Source organism: Orycteropus afer, unplaced genomic scaffold (assembly GCF_000298275.1).
Source record: "Orycteropus afer afer isolate SDZICR_OR568_19922 unplaced genomic scaffold, OryAfe1.0 scaffold00094, whole genome shotgun sequence".
Classification (NCBI taxonomy): domain Eukaryota; kingdom Metazoa; phylum Chordata; class Mammalia; order Tubulidentata; family Orycteropodidae; genus Orycteropus; species Orycteropus afer.
Genome location: NW_006921681.1, coordinates 7,055,779 through 7,078,906, shown reverse-complemented (window position 1 = coordinate 7,078,906; position 23,128 = coordinate 7,055,779). Strand labels below are relative to the sequence as shown.

Genomic DNA, 23,128 nt, shown 5'->3' with positions numbered 1-23,128 from the left:
ACATTTAGACTGTGTGTCATGTATCATGTATTACTTTCTTCAGTTTTCTTTCCTAAATCAGATGAGACATGAGGGGAAAAGAAAACTACTTTTACTTCATAATCAGGACTTTTTTTTCCCTACTCCAGAAGAAGAAAGTGAGCAAAACAAATCAGCTCTGATAGCACAAAGAGAAATCTTTCAACAATAAATAGTGTTTCTCACAGACTTGCTACCCAAGTAACTAAATTGATCTCTACTACTGCACAGGACAAAACAAAGTAAAAAGTAAAGAATTATGGAAAGCTATAGGCCAACCTATCTTTGAAACTTCTGGCAAGGAGAGAACAAAGAGAAGAATGGAAAACAAAGTCTGAGGTACCCTATGAAGTGAAGGGGAAAACATTCTACTTTTAATGTAGCCAAGGAAAACTTGAGGGCAGGGCATAATAAAATGGGCAAGTTTAGTGAATGGAATGAGAAAATAATTATGAACTCTACAAATATCATGTAAGAAGCTAAATGCTAGATTGCATACACATCAGAAAGTTGCAGGGCACAAAGGAGAAGTGTCTAATGGTGATAGAGTAAGATGTTCCTCTATCCTAGGTATAGCTTAGATCTACATGGCAAAAAAACCACTAACTTATAATGGCAATCAAAGCAACATAGGACAGAAAGCAGTCTGATAAACTACAATTTTATGTGCAAAAAAGCAAACAGAAAATACCTAGGAATATCCTTATCAAGAAAGAGCCTGCAAAAACATAGAAAAGGCTTGTTAGTACAGCAAAAACAGAAAAAATAAAAAGGCAGAGAGGAAAAGTAGAAGAGAAAATATATAAAACAAAGACAAATCTGCTAATACGTTTGATACTGGGCATACAGTGACATGCGTCCCTCTCTTGGGATGTTCAATTAAGGGAAATGCTGGGTATAGAAGAGACTGTGGAGACTACCTCTAACATTCCTTTTAGAGGTCACTTAGTATTGGGAATGGTAGGAAGGTGCTGTGGAATTAAGGGAAAACCAAGTCAGTTGTTAACATTAGTATTGATCTGGGAAGAAAAGGAGTACTAGTACTCGTTAGCTACACTCCACTATCAGAGAAAACCTCTTACATACATATTTAATAAACTCAGATTGGCGTTTTGAGAGTCCAACTTTAAGTATCAAACCTTAAACAAACAGAAGTTCTCTTAAGCAAACTCCACTTAGCAACTTACCACATTAACCTATGCTCTCCATACCCCTAAAAGATAAAAAACAACGTCCGATTTTCTTTAAACACTCGGAACAAGGTAACTGGGTGGCCTATTTTCTCATATGCCCAGACAATTTGCTCCAAAGAGTTGAGCCGTGTGCTTATCAATTGTAGGTTGTTATTTGGTTGATCTGTTTATATCAGTTGTACCATGTATAATTATCTAATTAAAAATTAGGCAAACTGATGAAATATGAGGGCCAAAAATATTTCTGTGGAAATTAAATGGAATGTTTTCAGAAGATTTAACAACAGTGAGTTTACAAAAACAGTAGTTAAAGATTGGGTGAGATAAATGTAAAAGGAAGGGAAAAATGATAAAAAGCTTAAAGAATTTTGCACTTGGATTTTCTTCATTGGTTTCTACATTTTCCTCCACCAAACTGAAAATCATAGGTGAGAAACTATGGGTGTGGTTTTGGAAGTAAACAACTAAGAGTCAAATAAATAAACCAGTAATTAAAGGAAAGGCCTTAGCCCTACACAAGAGCTTGACAAATTAATGTACACTTTTATATTCTAAATTGAAACAAAAAAGTTTAAGGTATGCTACTTTTTATTATTCTTGACTTTAGTTACCTTTTTTGATAAACTAACAATAAGCTTCTACCATAAAAAGTAACAAATTCATCATCTCCTATAGCACCTATCCTGCTGCTGGGCATGAATCAAAGAACTTTTCAAGGTTCAATCAAATACCATCTATCCCTTTGTATTTTGCTAAGTACTCTAGGGAAGCTTAAGGTACTTTTCTCATAGTTGCAAAGAAAATGTGGTGGGTGGATGCCAGCTGAACACTTGCTATAAATGTCTAGCAGAGGAGAGAATGCTGGATGGCGTTATTGCTGATTTCAGAGATCGAGGCTCTGCAAGAGTCTGCCCAAGTATGTACACTCCAGGGAGGGTCAGAGCCCTCTTTATCTTTGCCACTCCTCCTGCTTCCCATACACACACACCCTCTCACACCCCTTCCATTTCTCCCCACAGTCTCCTGCCAGCTCTTCTTACAAGCAAAAAAGCAAACAGAAGTTTGTTCCTTTTTTTCACTTTCCTAGGCAAAACTATCATACAAGGAAACAATGGAAAGAAATTAACCCTGGCCCAAACTTTCCTTTAATTCTGTTTCTGCCCATTGTCCTATTTTTCCTCTGCCTCTTCCCAACATATACTGTGAACAAGTTTTTCAGGAGCAGACAGAAGCACAGGAAAATGCTGTTATGTGAAGGCAGTATGAGAACACACAGCTACTCCTGTTTCCCAGCCCCAACACGATGTAAAGAAACGGAGTCTGCACGCACACATGACACAATTCCTTTCCTGGGCGAGGGGCTCCGTCTAACAGGGGAAAAGTAGAATGGCTACTTACTTTATGCATTGTCTCTCATCAACCTGATTATAAAAAGGAATTTTAAGGCAAACTACTTTAAAATTAAAAATAAAATTAGTTATTTAGTGCAGCCAGTCACAGATGAGCTTACAGTAATTTATCATGTTTATGAATAAATGAAAAACAAAAGCAAATACTAAGGATAATGAGTCTATACTAGCAGCAATAAAGACTAAACACAAGAGGCTTCATTATACCTTGTAGGACACGTTTCCAGGATACTTAGGAGTGTGATAAACCTTTCTCCACAGCAACCATTTCACAGAAAAACATTTGGTATCAGTAATGATTTGTACTTTTAAACATTTGGGTAGCATCATGTTGAGTATTCTTTGTCTACTTTCTTTTTATTACAATTACAGCTACTCAAACTCCAAATACGATAAAACATTTCCTTTTTATAAATAAGGGTAATTGGTCATAATTATAAATATAGCATTGATCATCTTGTTCATTCATTTTTGGAGAGTGGGATGAGGATGGGAAGAAACAGGCATTTTGAAGTAAGGAGAGAATTAGTTTCTTCATCTGAACCAGGAGTCACTAGTGATTATGGAATCTAATGGTATACCAGTTGACCCCACAGGGGCTGACTCATCATACTCCTTAGGGGGTCCCACCTGCTAGAGTTGTGGGAAGACTTCAAATACTTGGCAGAGATAATATTTAGGGAAAGGATAGCATCAACCGCAGCTTCATCCACCTCAGCCTTATTCCTAATCCGGCCTAAAAGAAAGGATTAAAAAAAACTCAGAATATAGGCACATTTAAAAACAAAACATAAATTATTTAAGCCAAAAATAGATTTTAAAATCTTAGCATAACCCTAGGTACTGGAAGGATCATTTGGTTTACTGTTCTCCACATTCTGTCCCCACATTTAGTCAAGTGTGAAACGCTATTGATTCTTTGCTCAAACCGTTCCTCATATTTATCACAACTTTATATCCAGTATCACTGCTCAGCTCACAAAGGCATTGTGACCTCCAATCTGAAACATGGCAAATGCCATTTCACTGGTCTTCCTGCTGTTCACAACTCCCAATTTCCAATCCATCCAACACTCACCTTATATAAATTTGTTAATCGACAGATTCCATTATAGCACTTACTTGCTCGAAGTCCTACAACTGTTTTCAAACTAACACTAGGCTGTGCAGCATTACATGATTAGGAGCACCGTATCCAGAAATGCCCCATCTGGGTTCAAATCTCAGCTCTACCACTTACTAGCTATGAGCTCCTGGGCATCACACTCAACCTCTGAGCCTCAGTTTCCTCATATGTAAAGTGGGAATAACAATTCTCCCCTTATGTGACTGTTATGAGGATTAAATAATATTTTTTAGAGCATTCAGAAAAGCACCTGGGACACAGTAAACACCACATAAATGTTTGTTAAATAAAGGAAGTAAATAAATCATAGGATTTTTCAAAGAAGTCTTAATAACAGCTGTCTTCACACCCTACACCACCCTTTCTGATCAGAAAGCATCTTTTTTATTTTATGTATTAGTGTCCCATTTGAAAATTTATTTAAAAAACTCTGAAAACTGAGCAAAGAAGAATGAAGAAAACCAAAGATTCATGGAAACAATTAGTCCAAGCGACTGGTACACCATACGATTCTCAGCCTATATGACTATGAGACCAGAAGAACTAGATGGTGCCTGGCTACCAATGTCAACCACTGAGAGGGGGATCTACATAGGAGATCCTGGATAGAGCAGAAGAACAATGTGGAACAAAACTCAAAATCATTAAAAAAAAAAAAAAAAAAAAAAAGGGACCAGGTTTGCTGGTCTGATAGAGCCTGATGGAACCACTCAGACTGTGGCCCCTAGCCACCCTTCAGGTCTGGAATTGAACCCACTCCTGTGGCTTCCAGACAAACAAAAGACAGGTATATGGGCTGAACATTTATACCAGGTAGATACACTCATTGGAGAGAATAATCATGGGAGAATAGAAGGGCTGTATATGCACAGGACATCTAAGGGTCCAGGAGCACATGGAGGGAAGGACACAGGGAAGTGGTAACTATGGGGAGGAAGTGGGAGGGAAGCTGTTGCATTTTGGTAAATTGTAGTCAATGTCATGAGACAAAGTATATGTGAGCTGCTGTACAGAAAGTGAATTTGCTCTGTGAACTTTCACCCAAATCACAATTAAAAAAAAACAAAACCGAAACCAACTGTGAAAACTACTGCCCCATATAGAATATAATCTCCCTTCCAGGGATTCTTAATCTGTTCCATAGATCCCCAAGGGGTCTGTGGATAGGATTCAGAGGGTCCATGAACTTGGATGAGGAAAAAACGTAATTACACCTTTATTTTCATGAATTTCTAACTGAAATTTGGCATTTCTTTCAATTAATTCCACAGTGGAATCAGTAATATCTGTGACTCTGTCCCAGTAGAAATCAAAGATGTACTCAAATAACATTAATGTAAAATATCTTTATATACATCACCACTTTGAAATTATAGTAATTAGACCTAGTACTCTATCTCGTTATTTATGAATCACTAGACAAGTGCTCATATTACAAATCTGTTTAATATGTTAACAATTATATTTCAATATTATACTTTCCTTAGTTATACTGGGAGCTCTGGTGGCATAGTGCCTAAGGCATCTGACTGCTAACAAAAAGGCTGGCAGTCCAAACCCACTAGTAACTCCTTGGAAGAAAGATTCAGCAATCTACTTCCATAAAGATAACAACAACAACAACAACAACAACAACAACAAAACAAACTCACTTGGGTTTCCGAGGCAGTATCAGTATGGGAGTAGATTGCCCAACCTTCCTTCTGAGGAGTGGCTGGTGGGTTTGAGCCACTAGCCTTTTGTTAGCAGTCAAATGCATTACGCACTATGCCACCAGAGCTCCTTCTGTAGAGATACTGCCCTGGAAACCCACGGAGGGGTCGCTATGTGTTGGAAATAACTTGAGGGCAGTGAGTTTTTTTTTTTGGTTCTAGTTAAACTAAACATTTTCTACACTGAAAAATTTCACTCAGAGAAAGGGTATACAGGCTCTTCACCACTGCTAAAGGGGTCTATGACACAGAAAAGGTTAAGACTATCATCCTAAAGCTTATACTGTTTAGCCAATTGTTGGCTCTCACTATGCCTTAATTTAATTTCTCCACTCTGGCCGTGGGTTCCTAGTCATCTGCATGCCATAGTCCTGACTCTGCTCAAAATGTTTCCATTTCTGCAAAGCAAGAAAACTAAACAAAACAAAACAAACATATTCTAATTTCTCCTGAATCTACTCAAATCCTTTTCCACAAAACTAATCCAATTCTCCTTGGTCATTTTCGTTGTTACTCTCTTATTATAGGCCTTTTCATTTGTCCTCATTTTGGTACCCACCACTCATCTGTCAGTTTGTTACATTACGGTTGCTTGCGTGTTGCTGTGATGCCACCAGCATTCACACACCAGTAGGGTCACCCATGGTGGACAGAGTTTAACAGAGCTTTTAGAACAGAAAGAAATGGCCATGTTCACTTCTGAAAAAGAAAAAATTTGGCCACTGAAAAATTTATGAATAGTGCTCTTAAGACTTTCACTTGCTGGTGTGGCACAACTCAAAATAAGAAGAAACAGCTTCAAATATCCATTAATAAGAATGTGAAATGTAGAGTATGATTCTAGGATAATTAGAAATTGTCAAAAATGAAATGGAATGCATAGATTGATATCCTAGGCATCAGTAAGCTGAAATGGACTGGTATTGGCCATTCTGAATCAGATAATCATACGGGCTATTATGCTGGGAATGACAAAGAGAAACGGTGTTGCATTCATTATCAATAAGAACATTTCAAGATCTACCCAGAAGTACCATGCTTCAGTGATAGGATAATATCCATATATCTACAAGGAAGTTAGGAGCTCTGGTAGCATAGTGCCTAAGGCATTTGACTGCTAACCAGAAGGCTGGTGGTTCAAACCCACCAACTACTCCTCGAAGGAAGATGGGGCAATCTACTTCCGTAGTGATACTGCCTCAGAAACCCAAGAAGGGGTCGCTATGAGTCAGATCCGACTTGATGGCACACAACAACAACAACAATAAGGAAGGTCAATTAACACTACTATTAATCAAATTTATGCACCAACAACTAAAGCCAAAGATAAACTGAAGAGTATGAAACTGACCAAACAACATGCAATCAAAATGTACTGATAATTACTAGTGATTGAAATGTGAAAGTTGGAAACAAAGCAGCAGCACTGGTAGTTTGAAAATATGGCCTCGGTGACAAAAATGACACCACAGATTGCATGACTGAATTTTGCACAACAAATAACTTATTCATCATGAATACCTTTGTTCAACAACATAAACGGTGAGTATACATGTGGACCTTGCCAGAAGAATATGTAGGAATCAAACAGACTACATCTGTAGAAAGAGATGATGGGAAAGCTCAATATCATCATTCAGAACAAGGCCAGGAGCTGACTGTGGATAAGATCATCAGTTGCTTACATGCAAGTCCAAGCAGAAGTGGAAGAAAATGAAAACAAGTTCACAAGAGCCAAAACACGACCCTGAGTATATCCCACCTAAATATGGAGATCATCTGAAGAACAGATTTGACACACTGAACACCAATGACTGAAGACCAGACAAGTTGTGGGATGATATCAAGAACATTATACGTGAAGAAAGCAAAAAGTCATTAAAAAGACAGGAAAGGAAAGAGTGAGAGCCAGGACAAGAACAGATATATGCACACCCACGTTCACTGCAGCACTATTTACAACAGCCAAAAGATGGAAACAACCTAGGTGCCCATCAACAGAAAATGGATAACCAAACTATGGTGCATACACACAATGGAATACTATGCAACCCTAAAAAATAACGTAGAATTGGCAAAACACCACATAATGTGGATGAACTTGGGGGACATTATGCTGAGTGAAGTAAGTCAATCACAGAAGGTCAAATAGTTTATTAGTCTGTTATTTCAAAAGTCAAGGAAAGGTTTATATATGGAAGGAAATTTTCTTTTTGGTTACCAGGGGTAAGAGGGGAGGGAACACTGCTAGATAGGTAGAGACAAGTATTGAGTTGGGTGAAGAGAAGAGCAATATATACCAAATGTGAGTAATCAACATGGTGGCATTGACGAAGAGGAAGACATAGAGAGGTGCGTGGGAGGTACAGACAGCAAAGATGAACACTTTTGCACATATAGTACTGCGTTGTCAGTGAAGGCAAACATGGATATATGGGCAGAAAGATGGGTAGACAGGCTGAACTATTAGGTATGTCCATGCAGAGGGGAGTGTACCCAAGGCCATGTATAGTGTTGACAGACAAATGTTTCTACAAGTGTATGTTTTGTAAGAATTCCCAGGCATATAGTAGAGATGACAAGGGGCAAGGTTATAGTCACTTCTTGGCCACAGCCAGCAACCCAGAGGGAGTGAGTAATTGGACCTGTGGGCTTGGGACCATGGTTACAGGGAACATCAAGCTCAACTGGCATAACATACTATACAAAAGCATTGTTCCACATCTTACTTTGGCTAGTAGTGACTGGGATCTTAAAAGCTTGCAAGCGGCCATCCAGATGCAATGATGGGTCTCCCTCTATCCAGAGGAATGAACAATGAAGAAAACCAAAGATACATGAAAACAATTAGTCCAAAGGACTGGTACACCATAGCCTATAAGACTATGAGACCAGAAGATCTAGATGGTGCTCAGCTACCACTGTCAACCACTCAGAGGGGATCTCTGTAGGAAATCCTGGAGAGAGAAGGAGACCAATGTGGAACAAAACTAAACATCATTGGGGGGTGGGGGGGAAGGACCAGGTTTGCTGGTCTGATAGAGCCTGATGGAACCAATGAGACGATGGCCCCTGGCTGCCCTTCAGGTCTGGAATTGAACCCACACCTGTGGCCTCCAGCCAAACAAAAGACAAGCTTGTGAGCTAAACATTTATAATCGGTTGATACACTCCTTGGAGAGAACAATCATGGGAGAATAGAAGAGCTGTGTATGCACAGGGAGACAGATTGAGGGGCAGGAGTGCATGGAAGGAAGGACACAGGGAGCAAGTAACTATGGGGAAGTGGGAGGGGAGCTGTTGCATTGTGGTAAATTGCAGTCAATGTCATGAGACAAAGTATATGTGAGATGCTGTAAGGAAAGTGAATTTGCTCTGTAAACTTTCACCCAAATCACACACACACACGAAAAGGACAGGAAAGCAAGAAAAGACCAAATGGATATCAGAAGAGACTCTCAAGCTTGTGCTTGAATGGAGAGTAGCTAAAGCAAAAGAATGAGTGATGAAATTAAAGAGCTGAACAGATAATTTCAAAGAGTAGCTTGAGAGGTCAAAGTAAAGTATTATAATGAAATGTGCAAAGATCTGGAGTTGGAGAATCAAAAGGGAAGACCATGTTTTACGTATCTCAAGCTGAAAGAACTGAAGGAAAAATATAAGTCTCAAGTTGCAATACTGAAAGTTTCTATGGGCAAAATATTTAAAAATGCAAGAAGCATCCAAAGAAGATGGAAGGAATACATAGAGTCACTGTGCCAAAAAGAACTGGCTGACGTTCAACCATTTCAGGAAGTAGCATATGATCAAGAACCGATGGTACTGAAAGAAGGAGTCTAAGGTGCACTGACAGAATTGGTGAAAAACCAGGCTCCAGGAATGGACAGAGTGCCCACAGAAATGTTTCAACAAATGGAAGCAATGCTGGAAGCACTTATTTGTTTATGCTGAGAAATTTCAGCTACCTGGAAAATCAATTAGAAGATATCCATATCTGTGCCTATTCCAAAGAAAGGTGATCAAATAGAATGCAGAAATTATCACAGTATCATTAATATTGCATGCAAGTAAAATCCTGCTGAAGATCATTAAAAAATGAGTGCAGTCGTACATTGATAGGAAACTGCCGAAGATTTAAGTTGGATTCAGAAGAGGGCGTGGAAAAGGGATATCACTGCTGACATCAGATGGATCTTGGCGGAAAGCAAAGAATACCTAGAAAGATGTTTACCTGTGTTTTACTGACTATGTAAAGGCATTTGACTGTGTGGATCATAACATATTATGGATAACATTGTGAAGAATCCGAATTCCAGAACACTTAATTGTGCTCATGATGAACCTGTACATAGACTAAGAGACAGTCATTTGAATAAAACAAGGGGATACTGCATGGTTTAAAATCAGGAAGGGTGTGTGTCAGGGTTGTATCCTTTTACCATATTTCAATCTGTATGGGCTGAGCAAACAATTCGAGAAGCTGGACCACATGAAGAATGTGGCATCGGGATTGGAAGATGACTCACTAACAATCTGCAATATGCAGATGGCACAACCTTGCTTGCTTCAAGTGGAGAAGACTTGAAGTACTTACTGATGAAGATCAAAGACTACAGCCTTCAACATGGATTATAGCGCAACATAATGAAAACAAAAATCCTCACAACTTGACCAATAAGCAACACTCTGATAAATAAAGAAAAGGTTTAATTTGTCAAGGATTTCATTTGATTTGGATCTACAATCAATGTCCGTGGAATCAGCAGTCAAGACACCAAATGACGTATTACATTCAGTAAATCTGCTGAAAAGTCCTCTTTAAAATGTTTAAGAGCAAAGTTGTCACTTTGAAGACTAAGGTGCGCCTGACCCAAGCCATGGTATTTTTAATAGCCTCATGTGCATGTGAAAGGTGGACAATGAATAAGGAAGATCAAAGAAGAATTGATATACTTCAAAACTGTGGTGTTGGTGAAGAATACTGAATGTACCATGGACTGCTAGAAGAATGAACAAATCTGTCTTGGAGGAAGTACGATCAGAATGCTCCTTAGAAGCAAGACTGGCCAGACCTTGTCTTACATACTTTGGTCATGTTGTCAGAAGGGACTAGTCCCTGAAGAAGGATCTTGTGTTTTAGCAGAGTATCAACGAAAAAGGGGAGAGACGCTCAATGAGATCGACTGACACAATGGCTATGATGAATGGCTCTTAAGCATGGCAAAATTATGAGGATGGCACAGGACTGAGTAGTGTTTTGTTCTGTTGTACATAGGGTCGTTTTGAGTTGAAACTGACTTGATGGCATCTAATAACAACATTTCGGTCCTTCTGATGGTTAATTTCATGTGTCAATTTGGCTAGGCTATGATTCTCAATGGTTTGGCCAGATACAGGGCTTGTTCTTGTTATGTAATGTAGTGTAATATAATGACCTTTCATGATGTGATCAGCCATCAGTTTAAAAGGGAGTTACAAACCTTAGGGGGATAGTTTGCCCCCAAAATAAAATTAATATTCTGATAGAAACATTCTTTGATGGCTAACAGAGATGGGAAGGGGAGGGAGGGAAAATCATTAACTAGATAGTAGACATGTATTAACTTGGGTAAAAGGAAAGACACTACACAGTAAGGGAGAAGTGAGCATAACATGACCAAGGAAGAGAGAACACTGGGACACATGAGTAAAAGGCAACAATAGTAAACAGCATTACATACACAATCTTGCAATGACAATAATAACAAACAGTAATTTATGTGGACACAGAGGCTGATATGTAAGTTGAACAGGTGTGGGATGGCATATGGGAGTACAACCACGAACACATATAGGTTTGGCAAAGGCTATCTCTACATCCGTGTGTGCATATGCTGCAAATACACCCAGGTATACAATAGAGCACAAAGGAGGCAAAGCTATGCAAACTTCTCAGCCATAACCAAATAACTTGAGGGACTGAGTCACTAGGCTTGACGGCGTAGGACCACAGTGTTGGGGAACATTTAGGTCAATTGGCATAACACAGTCCATAAAGATAATGTTCTACATCTTACTTTGGTGAGTAGTGACCAGGCCTTAAAATCTTACAAGTGGCCATCTAAGATACATTTAGTCTCTTCCTGTCCAGAACAAAGAAGAGTGAATAAAATCAAAGACTTAAGGAAACAATTAGTCTAAAAGATTAATGGAACACATGACCCAGAGCCTCCACTAGCCTGACACCAGAAGAACTAGATACTGCCCCACTACCATACGATCACTCTGAGCAGGGAGGGGCCACAATGGAAAGACAGAGTGGGAGAAAAATGTAGAACAAAATTCAAAATCATAAAAGACAAGATTTATTAGCCTGACAGACATTGGTGGAACCTCCGAGACTGTGGCCCTTAGACCCTCTTCAAACCTACACCTGAACCCACTCGCAGGGATCACCTTTCAGCTAAACAACAGACAGGTCCATAAAGTGAACAGTAACATCTGTGAGAAATGTGCTCCTCAGAACAATCAACCATGTAAGACCAAAAGGGCAGAATCTGCCCAAAAACAAAGTTCAGAAGGCAGGAAGGGGCAGAAAGACGGGTGAATGGGAACAGGGAATCCAGGGAGGAAGTGGGAAGAATGCTATTACAGTGAAGAGACTGCAACTAATGTCATGAAACAAAATATATAAATTGTTGAATGGGAAACTAATTTGCTCTGCAAACTTTCACCCAAACCAAAATAAAATGTTCAAAAAAAAAAAAAAAAAAAAAAAGGAAGATATTCTGGAACACCTGTGTTACTCTTGTCACCTGACCTACAGACCTTACAACAAAGTTACAGAAGTCTCCTGCCTGCCACCTGACCCATAGATTTTGGACCTGCCAGGCCCACAATTACATGAGCCAATCCCTTGAAGTAAATTTCTCTCTCTATATATATTTATCACTGGTTTTCTTCCTGTAGAGAACCCAAACACTAAGACAATACTTAATCATTCAGTGTAACATCATCAAATCATTTTGCACATATATGCTATCTCCCCAACTAAACTGTAAATACACAATGAGCAGGGTCTTGTTTTATGCCTTCTCACAAGCTCTAGTACACCTACCCACCTAGTTGAGTAAAATAATGTTTGGTTGAATAACATCTACTGAGAAAAACCAAAGCTCTTCCAGCCCATGGCCCCAATTTACTCCATAGTTCAAGTTCTCAGTGCAGTCTTCCACATACTTTTAGTGCTCTGAAAAGAAAATAATGACATCTCTAAAAAGTCTGACTCCTTTACTAGTTGATGGAAAGTACTCACCAACCACCAGCTCACGAACATCTTTCCAATGGAGCTCACTCCCCTTCTCATGGATGATGGTCACTGTGATCCTTCGCTGAATGCCCTAGGTAATGGAGCAGGGTTGTAACTTAGCTGTGGCAATCTCCTATTTTCTCTTGTTGTGTTTGAAATTTTCTGGTGAGGGGACTGAGGAAGGGGTAGGAGGGAGGGGAAATGCTGTCTACTCTGGTATTCTAAACAATGGGAAATGAGGCAGGGATTGAGGAATAACCAAGTTGTGATATGGCTTTAAGATCAGACACGTAGGTTGTATGTTCCAGAGTATGGGATCCCAGCTCCTATGCTCACCTGGATTGTAAGCTTTTTTAAGCACTGCCTGAAGCTACTTTTTATTTACCAAAGGGGATCTATGTCCCACAACCAGATTTTTAGTCCACTGAAATCTATACCTTCTATTCCCCTTAAAAACTTTTGGTTATGAAAGCACAGATTTTTCAAATATCATGAAATGAAAATTATATAAAATGGCATGGAAGCTGCACAAATCAATAGCAGATGAATGAAGAAAACTTTTTCAAAATAGCTCTTCTGAAACATTTATATATAACATGTACGGATGAGTACAAGCAATCATCTGAGGAAGAACCACTGCAACACAAAACATACAAACAACAAAAAAAGAAGGCTAATAGATCAATGCCTCCCTCCCACCTTTTCAATGGTGATGAAAAAATCAAAGGACAGGATACATCTATACTAGTGTCCAAGAGTGACAAACCGATGAAAGCAGGGAGAACTGTAAGAGAAAGAGAGCTACCTTTCTTATTCTAAACTGTTTTTGGTTCCCTCTTAGGCCCTCTTTTATGCCCTCATTAGTACCTGGTGAAGCAAAAATGTTCCCTGGCAGGGTAAGCCTGCAGTATGGTCGACAACAGCTGGGATATACCTATAAAAGTAAAAATGCAAAAGAAGTTATTTTAGACAGAATTCTTACTGCTAAGTCCTACTTTATTTGCAAGGTCTTTCCTGGCTGCTATAGCCCCTGGTGGTCTTTTTAAAGCTCCGATTCCACATATATATCCATATTTTTTTTTATATCCATTTTGGCATTTAATCAAATGGGTCATTTGCATCAGTTAAAACATTTTCACATATCTATGTCTCATCATCCATATGAGACTGAAGTGTAGGACAGTAACATCTTATGGCTTCATCCCAGCCTCCCTGATCACAGGTGTTCAATAAACAATGTAAGTGCAGTAATTTCAGACTCTAGATACTTTTAAGACTCCAGAAGGAAATCAACTCAGTGGAAACTATTACTGTAACTACTTTCTCACTCATAATCCCAGTTATGATAAATCACATTATAGATTTGTCTATGGAATGTCAAATTCTTCTAAGCAATGCTAGTATTGACAACAAGATACAAGAATGATACACTTTATACCTAAAACAGTGTCCTACAAATTGTGAGAACTCAATAAATTTACCCTGGTGAGGACTATTATAATAACATTTATCCCCTACCCTTTACATTAGCTCATACAGCCCTTTGCCTCTGTTTCAGCAGTAGGATCTGTATCTCTGCCTCTTTTTTCCCCCCAAAAGGGATTTTAGAGATAATTATAAACAGAAATTGTATTTACCACTTCCCCTGACACAGCTCATATAAAGTAAGCTGTTGTTGATCATTTTGATCGAGGAAAGTTGTCCCGAGCCAGGGTGATTTGCTCTGTAGGCGAGATTTGGCAATATATGCAGATATTTGCTGCATATACGTCTGCATATATTGCCAAATCTCCCCTACAGAGCAAAATCACCCTGGTCAGGACAACTTTCCTGGATCAAAATGATCAATAGTTCTCGTGGTGCAGTGCCTAAGGCATTTGACTGCTAACCAGAAGGCTGGCAGTTCAAACCTACCAGCCACTCCTTGGAAGGAAGATGGAACAATCTACTTCCGTAGTGATGCTGCCTTGGAAACCCAAGGAAGGGTCACTATGAGTCAAAATCAACTCGACAGCAGTGAATTTGAGTGCACACATTTTCGGTTGGTCACCACTAGGGGGAGGTGCTACTGGTATCTCATGAGTAGACACCAGGGATGCTGCTAAACATCTTACAGCATGTTGTTGTTGTTATGTGCCGTCGAGTCGGCCCCGACTCATAGCGACCCCTCCTTGGGTTTCCGAGGCAGTATCACTACGGAAGTAGGATCGCCCAACCTTCCTTCCTTCCGAGGAGTGGTCTTACAGCATACAAGATACCAAAACCAAAAAAAAGGTTTTGGTATCTTGTATACTCTTAAGTGCCAAGGTTGGGAAACCATGACCTACAGAAATCCTAGCCTCTCACTGAAGATTATTAATATAAGTCTTAATCATATTATGTGAAATATACTTGTGCTTCCATTTTTAACAGCTTTGCTACTGATAAAACCCACAATGTATATGGTCTTTTCTATATAATGGTGTATGTCTCCATGCTTATCGCTAACTAAGTCTCTATGATGTTGCTGCTTCTAAGAAGGCAAATTATTATACTGGATAGTCAGTTCTCCAACAAACATCTGTCTGTTTTATTATTAAAAGAATAATACTAAGAGCACCAGAGTTCAGTTGAAAACTAGAATTTGACAGTGGATGACTTAAGACACTGAATACAAGGAAACTGAAATTTGGGACATGTAATTGTAATTACATTTTTTGATTTTCAAATACTTTTGCTTTACTTAAAAATTTAGGGAGTTGTACTTACTCTCCTGTAGGCTCCAGTTCACTGATCTCAAACCAAACCAGAAGGTCATATTTGCTCATGCTCTGGCCAAGGCTGGTTTTGCTCATCGTGTTTAACTTGGTGGCTGGAACTTTAAAAAATTTTTTAGAAAATAACAAAATCCAGTCCAAGTCTACTCAGCAGAGGTGAATGCTTCTCTAATTGTCAATCTTCAAAGACATACAAGGGATAGGCAGCAAGAGTCAGGGGATAGATTTAAACGCAGAGAACCCAGAGAAACTTCAACATCAACTATGTTTGTTGTTGTTGTTGTTGTTATGTGCCGTCGAGTCAGCCCCGACTCATAGCGACCCCTTCTTGGGTTTCCGAGGCAGTATCACTACGGAAGTAGGACTGCCAAACCTTCCTTCCGAGGAGTGGCTGGTGGGTTTGAACCACCAGCCTTCTGGTTAGCATTCAAGTGCTTTAGCCACTATGCTACCAGAGCTCCCCTAAATTCAACGAACATGGAAAACGGAAACAGCTTCTTCCCCCTCAACAAACTGTCTCCAAAGACAAGCAGACAAACAGGTTTAGTGTAGAAAAACCTGTTCAAAAGCCATTCTAGACTCTCATGTTTAGTGGCGTGCAGATGAGTAAGAGACAATGCTTGGAAAGCACTTGGGGGGGGGGGTTGCCTCCTCCATCACAGGGGCTCCATAACAGCTGGTGTGGTGGAGCATAGACCATCCTCTAACTTGCCTATCCATGGCAGTCACCTGAGGACCTTAAAGCCTGCAAAGCCCAGCCTACACCAGACCAATTAAATCACAATCTCTGGGGCAGGGCTCAGGCACTAGTGCTTGTTGTTGATGCTCCTTGGGTGATTACAGTGTGTAGCCACGTTTGGGAGTCACTGGTCTACTCTGTAAATACAGGACTCCATAAATGATCTTGTGCTACACATTTTCTTCAGATTTAAATTCCATATTCTTAACTGTAGTGATGAAATAAATGAGCCAAAAATGTAGTATTTTGAAAAATTTCAGATCCTTGAAACACTATGTAAGAATTCTGAAGTCTAGCAATACAAAGATAGTTTTCTGCTCAGAAGCATATGAGCACTAGAGTGAGTGTCCAGTGATTTGGGATATAATTACTGCTCAATCACTAACTGGCTATGTATAACTTTAGTAAGTTGCTTAACTTCTGTGAGTCTATCTTGTCATCTATAAAATGTGGTTGATAGTATTTAGGCTCTGGTAGCATAGTGCTTAAGGCATTTGACTGCTAACCAGAAGGCTGGTGGTTCAAACCCACCAGCCACTCCTCGGAAGGAAGGCTGGGCAATCTATTTCCGTAGTGATACTGCCTTGGAAACCCAAGTAGGGGTTGCTATGAGCTGGGTCTGACTCGATGGCACATTAACAACAACAACATCTCAAGAAGGTTTTGCAAAGATAAACTGACACAGTATGTATAAAGGGGTTTATGAATCACATTGTGTTGTTGCTGTTAGGCGCTTTCATGTCACTTCTGACTCACAGTGACCCTAAGTACTATAGAATGAAACATTACCCAGTACTGCACAATCACTATTATGTTTGAGCCCATTGTTGCAGTCACTGGGTCAAAACACCTTTTTGAGGGTCTTCCTCTTTTTTGCTGACTTCTACTTTATGAAGCATGATGTCCTTCCAGGGACTGGTCCCTCCTGATAACATGTCCCAAGTACATGAGACAAAGTCTTACCATATATGAATCACATACAAATATTCAAATGCGTAGCCCAACATTATTATTTACCCCAGCTGAATTCCACTTGAGTTGGTGATGCTAATCAAGGGGTAAATAGGGTTACAGATTCTGGCAATCATCTAAGAGCCAAAAAGCAAACCCAGAAGCATTAAAAAACAAAAAACAATAAAAACACAAGCGCACACGAACTCATCTATTAATAAGTATCTTCAAAATTAAAAATACTATCATAAAGAATGCAAAAGAACAATCCCCTCCTCCCTTAGGTGATATTAAAAGAGACACAAGTAGAAAAGGTGCTTCCTAAATCTCTGAGGGGAATGTGACACAATGCTCCTGATGAGGTGCTGAACTCCAGGGTGTTTCATACCCAGAGAGCCAGGCTGCAGGACAAGCACCTGAGGATGATTCTACATCTAAGGCAGAACTGCTTTAGCTACTAACCATCTCGTCTGGGTACCCTCTCGCTCTGGCAGCTGGGAACTGGCAGAAAGAGAAAAGGCGGCAACGAGTCAGCCCCATCCTGGAAGGTGGCAACAGCAGAAGATGCAAGCTGGTTGGCGTGCTCAGAAAATGTGTCCAGCACATGCACATTCACATAGCCAGACATGAGAAACCGAATCAGTTCAATCTTTCTCTCATGGTCTGACGACAGGATGGAGATGGGGTGAAGAGGGTGGAGAATGAGCACAGGGTGGTAGGAATTAGGCAAGTGGACAATGAGGAAAAAGGATGAAAATAAACAGAAAGACAAATCAAAACAAGATAACTGAACATGCAGAGTAAGTATAAAATGCAGAGAAACGTTTAGCCCCCTGAGTTATGGGGGAGTTACAGAAAGAATTAGGTACTGGTAGATTTTATGATGTGCTGTAGGTTTAAGAAGCATATAAAGACCAGAGAATTGGCAAGGATAGAGCACCTGCCAATTGTTTCTTACTTCTAATCCTAAGTCAGGTACCAAGAATTCTAGTCAGAGCTGCTAAGAATACATAAAAGAAGGGCAGGAATTTGAACATGACTTTTATTGGTAAAGTTACTGAGAAGAGAGATGCATCCACACAGAGAACATCAAGTGACCACGCAGCTCATGCTCACCTGGTTTGGAGAGTGGCATGGGAGGAGGGAAGAACCGTCGCGAGGGCTGAGGTGGACTGCAAAGAAAGGAAGACAAAGATGAAAATGACAGCCTGTTGTTGATACTAATGGCATGTTAAATGCCCTTTAGAAACAAATCTTTTGCACTTTCAACTCTGGCATAATACCAGGTATCAGACATAACACCCCAAGTGAAACTAAGGCTAAGACATTTTAATCAAAGTCTTCCTGTAAATCTTAGCTAACAGATGAAATAGAAAAATTTTCTGTGAACACTGACACTCTGCCATCATTATAGTCCCTGCTATTAATCTCCTCACCAATTCTGATGATGCTAATTACAGCTAATACTGCATAAAGTTCTGAGTCATTAGGAACTATTGTACACAATTTTCATGATAGATCCTTATTACCTCAACTTTTTACCCTGTTCAAAGTCTCCTACAAAAAGATGATATTCAAGATCACATGGACAAAATTCAATTTGCTCTACCCCAAAATAGTGATTAGGTGGCTAGAGGAAACATAAATTAATAATAAAACTGTTATTAAGTTATCTTAATCCCTCAAAGAGTTTCTTCCTTTCCAGCAAATGAAGAACTAAAAAACGAAACAATCTCAACAGAATTCTTCACTCATTTGATCCAAACCTGTTAAGCTCCTGTCCCTGCAGGTGAAGAGGATGCTGCTGGTAATGCCCAAAGACTTCAAAAACAATGGGCTTGGTTTTAATGTATTCCACAAATGATTCAGTGACCTCCACTGCAATCTAGTAAGGAAGAAAGCCAAGCGAGATTAGGGTAAACATTTATTATAAGGAAATACATATTTTGCTGCAATTAGAACTTAGCACTTTTGAGTGCACAGTATGTGCTAGATGTTTTACCACACAAGCCTCCAATGCCAAAAGACAGGGATCCTCTCTGGAGGAACTTTACCCTGCTCTGGCATTCAAACACCTTCACAAGATGCCTTGATGACTTCAGGTCACACACAGTATGGGCTTAACTGCATGCACCTGTGCTCCCTCCACCTGCTTTCTCCTTCCATGTGCCTGGAAGGCCCCTCCTCAATCTCTATACATCTAAGTCATTCCTATAGTTCAAGGTCCAGTTAAAATAGCTATAACCATTAGAAAAATGCATTTTGCCTGTTGACTATATGCCAGGTACAATGCCAAGTCTGACACACCTTTTCTTACCTATACTATATCCTTTAGGAAGTGTCCCCCCTCTTTTCTCCACCCAATCATCCTCCCCAACAAAATAGTAAAGATGAGGCAGCTTGCGTCTGTAAAGATTTACAGTCTTAGAAACCTATGGGGCAGGTCTACTCTGTCCTACAGAGTCACCATGAATTGGAATTGACTCGATGGCAGTGGGTCTGGTTTGGCGGTTCCTGGCACAGTCCTTGTCAATCAGTGTTCAGGAGATATACACAAGCTCACGTTTATAAACATAAAAAATAGTGCATTATTGCCTTTTTTGAACTATCCTCTCCTCTTTTACTTTACTGATGATTGGATATGGTTGGCAAAAACATGAAAGATAAGTTCTTGTAATGGTGAAGATCCTGGATACTAGAGTCAGATCTCTCAGCGTTCAAATCCCACCTCTGCCACCCCTTAGCTTTGTAACCTGGATGAGCTACTTTAAACTGTCTGGTGTGCCTCAGTTATCTCAGCTGTCAAATGGGGATTATTATAGTGTATGGTGTAACGGTGAGGATTAAATGAGTTACATAGCAAGCATGCAGAACAGTGAATGGAAGCGTAAACTTTCAACGAATGTTAGCAATTATGATGATGATGATGATTTCTAAACAGACTTGGAGTGAAACTTCCAGTAAGAGATGGGAGTTCTGTTTTCATACTCTATGTGTGAAAGAACTGTAAAGGCCATTAAGAGAGTATCAGCTGCAAGGAAAACAGAACTCTGAATTTTAATTACAAAAAGAATATTCTACATTTCTACACTTTTTCTACATTATTTGCAACTCAACAATTAAAGTATCTTACGGTTTAAAGGACAATATGTTACTTTTAATAAAACTCTTATATTAAACACACTTACTTTTCTAGGGAGGAAACATTAAAAACAACTCACTGCATTCAAACTGATGGAAGAAACTGATAGCAGACCAACCCCCACCCTAGTCACAGGGCCCATTGTAGTTTAGATAAAGAACACCAGCTGCTGGACCTTTGAGGATTACCTCATGCTCTGGCCACTCCCTCCATTGTCTATTCTCTCCACACTGCCCCCATCAAAGAGCCGCTCCCCTCAGATTATCTTCCGAAAGGAGCCCATGCAAGCCTGCATTTCCTCACATCAACCACTTCAAGGTACCAAAAATCTTCAATGCATTTGGCAAAAATGTGTGTCACTTACATTCTGCACATGATAAAAGCCCAGAGGACTTCCTCTGCCATTGTTTTTGAGGGGTTCAGTGGAGAATGCTTCATCATGACGATGTAAAAAGCTTAATAAATAAAAAAGACACGGGAATTATGCATTAAACAGTTTCATCATGACCTCCATTTTAAGAATCCAGTTTGGATCCTACGGACAGAAGCATCTTACTTACACAGATTATTTAATTGAGCAAAGTGTTTTTAATATCCTTGTCAAGAATATTTTCTGTAGAACTCAGCATTTCAGGCTTTGCCTGTAAAACGACTGGTGTTCCTATAACACTGTTGTTGTTTTGCTGTCAAGTCGGCCCCGACTCATAGTGACCCCTCCTTGGGTTTCCGAGGCAGTATCACTACGGAAGTAGGATTGCCCAACCTTCCTTCCGAGGAGTGGCTGGTGGGTTTGAACCGCCAGCCTTCTGGTGAGCAGTTAAGTGCCTTTGCCGCTATGCTACCAGAGCTCCCAAAATACATATTTTTATCATGTTGTTGTTGTTGTTATGTGCCATCGAGTCGGCCCTAACTCATAGTGACCCCTCCTTGGGTTTCCGAGGCAGTATCACTACGGAAGTAGGATTGCCCAACCTTCCTTCCGAGGAGTGGCTGGTGGGTTTGAACCACCAGCCTTCTGGTTAGCAGTCAAGTGCTTTTAGCCACTATGCTACCAGAGCTCCTATTGTAGGAAGTACAAATACACTGATTCCACTGGGGATGCATCAAATCAGTCACATTGCTCTATAGCTGTATCTTCCCTGTACAGAGTTTATAGTTTATCAAAACCCAATAGTTTGGGGCTCACATCATGACCTTTCTCACTGAAGATGCTGCCCTATCTTTAGGTTTCAGTATAAAGGCCACCATATCATTAATATCACTTCAGACATAAGTTAACTGCAGAGGTCTTTCCCATAAAATATATCACTTGCCTGATGGAATAATAATGTCTAAAAAAGTGACTTCTTGCCAATTGCATTCTACTTTGGAGCTGGCAGCAGAAACACTTGAATAGGAGAAGTCAATATGGGATGCATAATATTTCAACAACAATTACAAGTTACAGCAAATTCGTGACTTACTATACAGAAATCACATTTAGTTCATGACTTGGTTACAATTTTTAAATAAAAGCAATGCTTTATAAACCACATTAGGATCCCTAGGGAAGCCAAGGTGCATTTTGTTGGCACCAGTGGCAAACTGAGCTTTAGGTATGTGTAGGTCAGACTTCATTCTCTTGTGCTGCCCTCCTTTCTAAGTAATTAAAGAATTGTTGTTGTTGTTAAGTGCCGTAGAGTCGTTTCCAACTCATAGCGACCCCATGCACAGCAGAACGAAACAATGCCTGATTCCGCGCCAGCCCCACAATCCTTGCTATACTTAAAGGATATATTCATCTTTAAAGGCAATAAAACTTAAGATTCTCAAAAGTGTCTTTCAGAGGTATCCCAGAAGATAGGCCTGTTAATCTGTTTCTGAGAGGTCACAGCCTTGAAAACTCTCTAGAGAGCAGTTCCATTCTGACACACATGGAGTTGCCATGAGTTGCAACTGACTTGAGGGCCACTACAAGAACATTACAAAGGCATCATGAATAAGACATTTCAGCATGAAGAGCTCTAAACAGACTAATTAATTTCCTCTCAGGATCATATTCTATCCTGACAAGGGGGACAGTCTGCACAAAACCCCTCTGTCAGAATTTGGGGCACACTCCTCCTCTCCCACACTAAACCCTGTTTCATTCCACAATAAGCTTCCTGTTCTCATTCCAAACTCGAATGAAGACGGTGTTTTACTTCAGAGACTGGTGGTCTTTTACCTGTCAGGAGTGCTACTATCTCACAAATGTCAAATGTTACACAGTACACAAAGCACCTGAACAGAAGTCATCTCACTTAACAGGTAGGTAGGTAAGCAAAGGGAAGGCTTACTTGAACTGGCAGAAGATGTCTGCATACTCTGGAAGGATTCCACTGGCCTGTAAAACTGTTACACGGAAAGTGAAGGCACTGCCCAGTTTCAGATGGTTGCCAATCTCTTCAGAAAATCCCTCCATGACCATCTTACCATTCAGCAAAGTGTTTGACTTCAAATCTAGAGGGTCAAACGAACACACATATGGTTCCAACAATGCACACACTACTTTGCAAAGAAGAGGAAGTTAGATATTCTTTCAATGGTAAGCTGATGAAAATAACTACCTCCCTTCACAAGGGTCAGTATTGTCCCTTCTTTGAAAATGTCCACACTCATAACACATTCTGTCTACGTACCCAAGTCATTCATTCGATTGATTTCCTCTGGGGGCGTGATGACCTCAGAACTCTGACCCTGTCCTTCCACAATTCTCAGCTCCTCCAAGGAAAGACCAGAACGAGTCATTGCAACTGAAGAAAAATCACTCTGA

At 39.9% G+C, this 23,128-nt stretch overlaps 1 protein-coding gene across 1 annotated transcript in view; it reads right to left on the bottom strand.

Annotated features, from left to right (window-relative positions):
- KIF1B (kinesin family member 1B) overlaps positions 1–23,128 on the bottom strand; it is a 232,230-nt gene that overhangs the window by 29,874 nt on the left and 179,228 nt on the right. The window contains exons 29-37 of the mRNA XM_042781192.1: positions 22,995–23,124; positions 22,653–22,815; positions 20,699–20,789; positions 18,959–19,077; positions 18,309–18,364; positions 15,495–15,603; positions 13,614–13,680; positions 12,753–12,837; positions 3,251–3,356 (exon numbers count right to left, since the gene is read on the bottom strand). Of these exons, the coding sequence (XP_042637126.1) occupies positions 3,251–3,356; positions 12,753–12,837; positions 13,614–13,680; positions 15,495–15,603; positions 18,309–18,364; positions 18,959–19,077; positions 20,699–20,789; positions 22,653–22,815; positions 22,995–23,124 (926 nt within the window). The remainder of the gene's footprint in view (positions 1–3,250; positions 3,357–12,752; positions 12,838–13,613; positions 13,681–15,494; positions 15,604–18,308; positions 18,365–18,958; positions 19,078–20,698; positions 20,790–22,652; positions 22,816–22,994; positions 23,125–23,128) is intronic.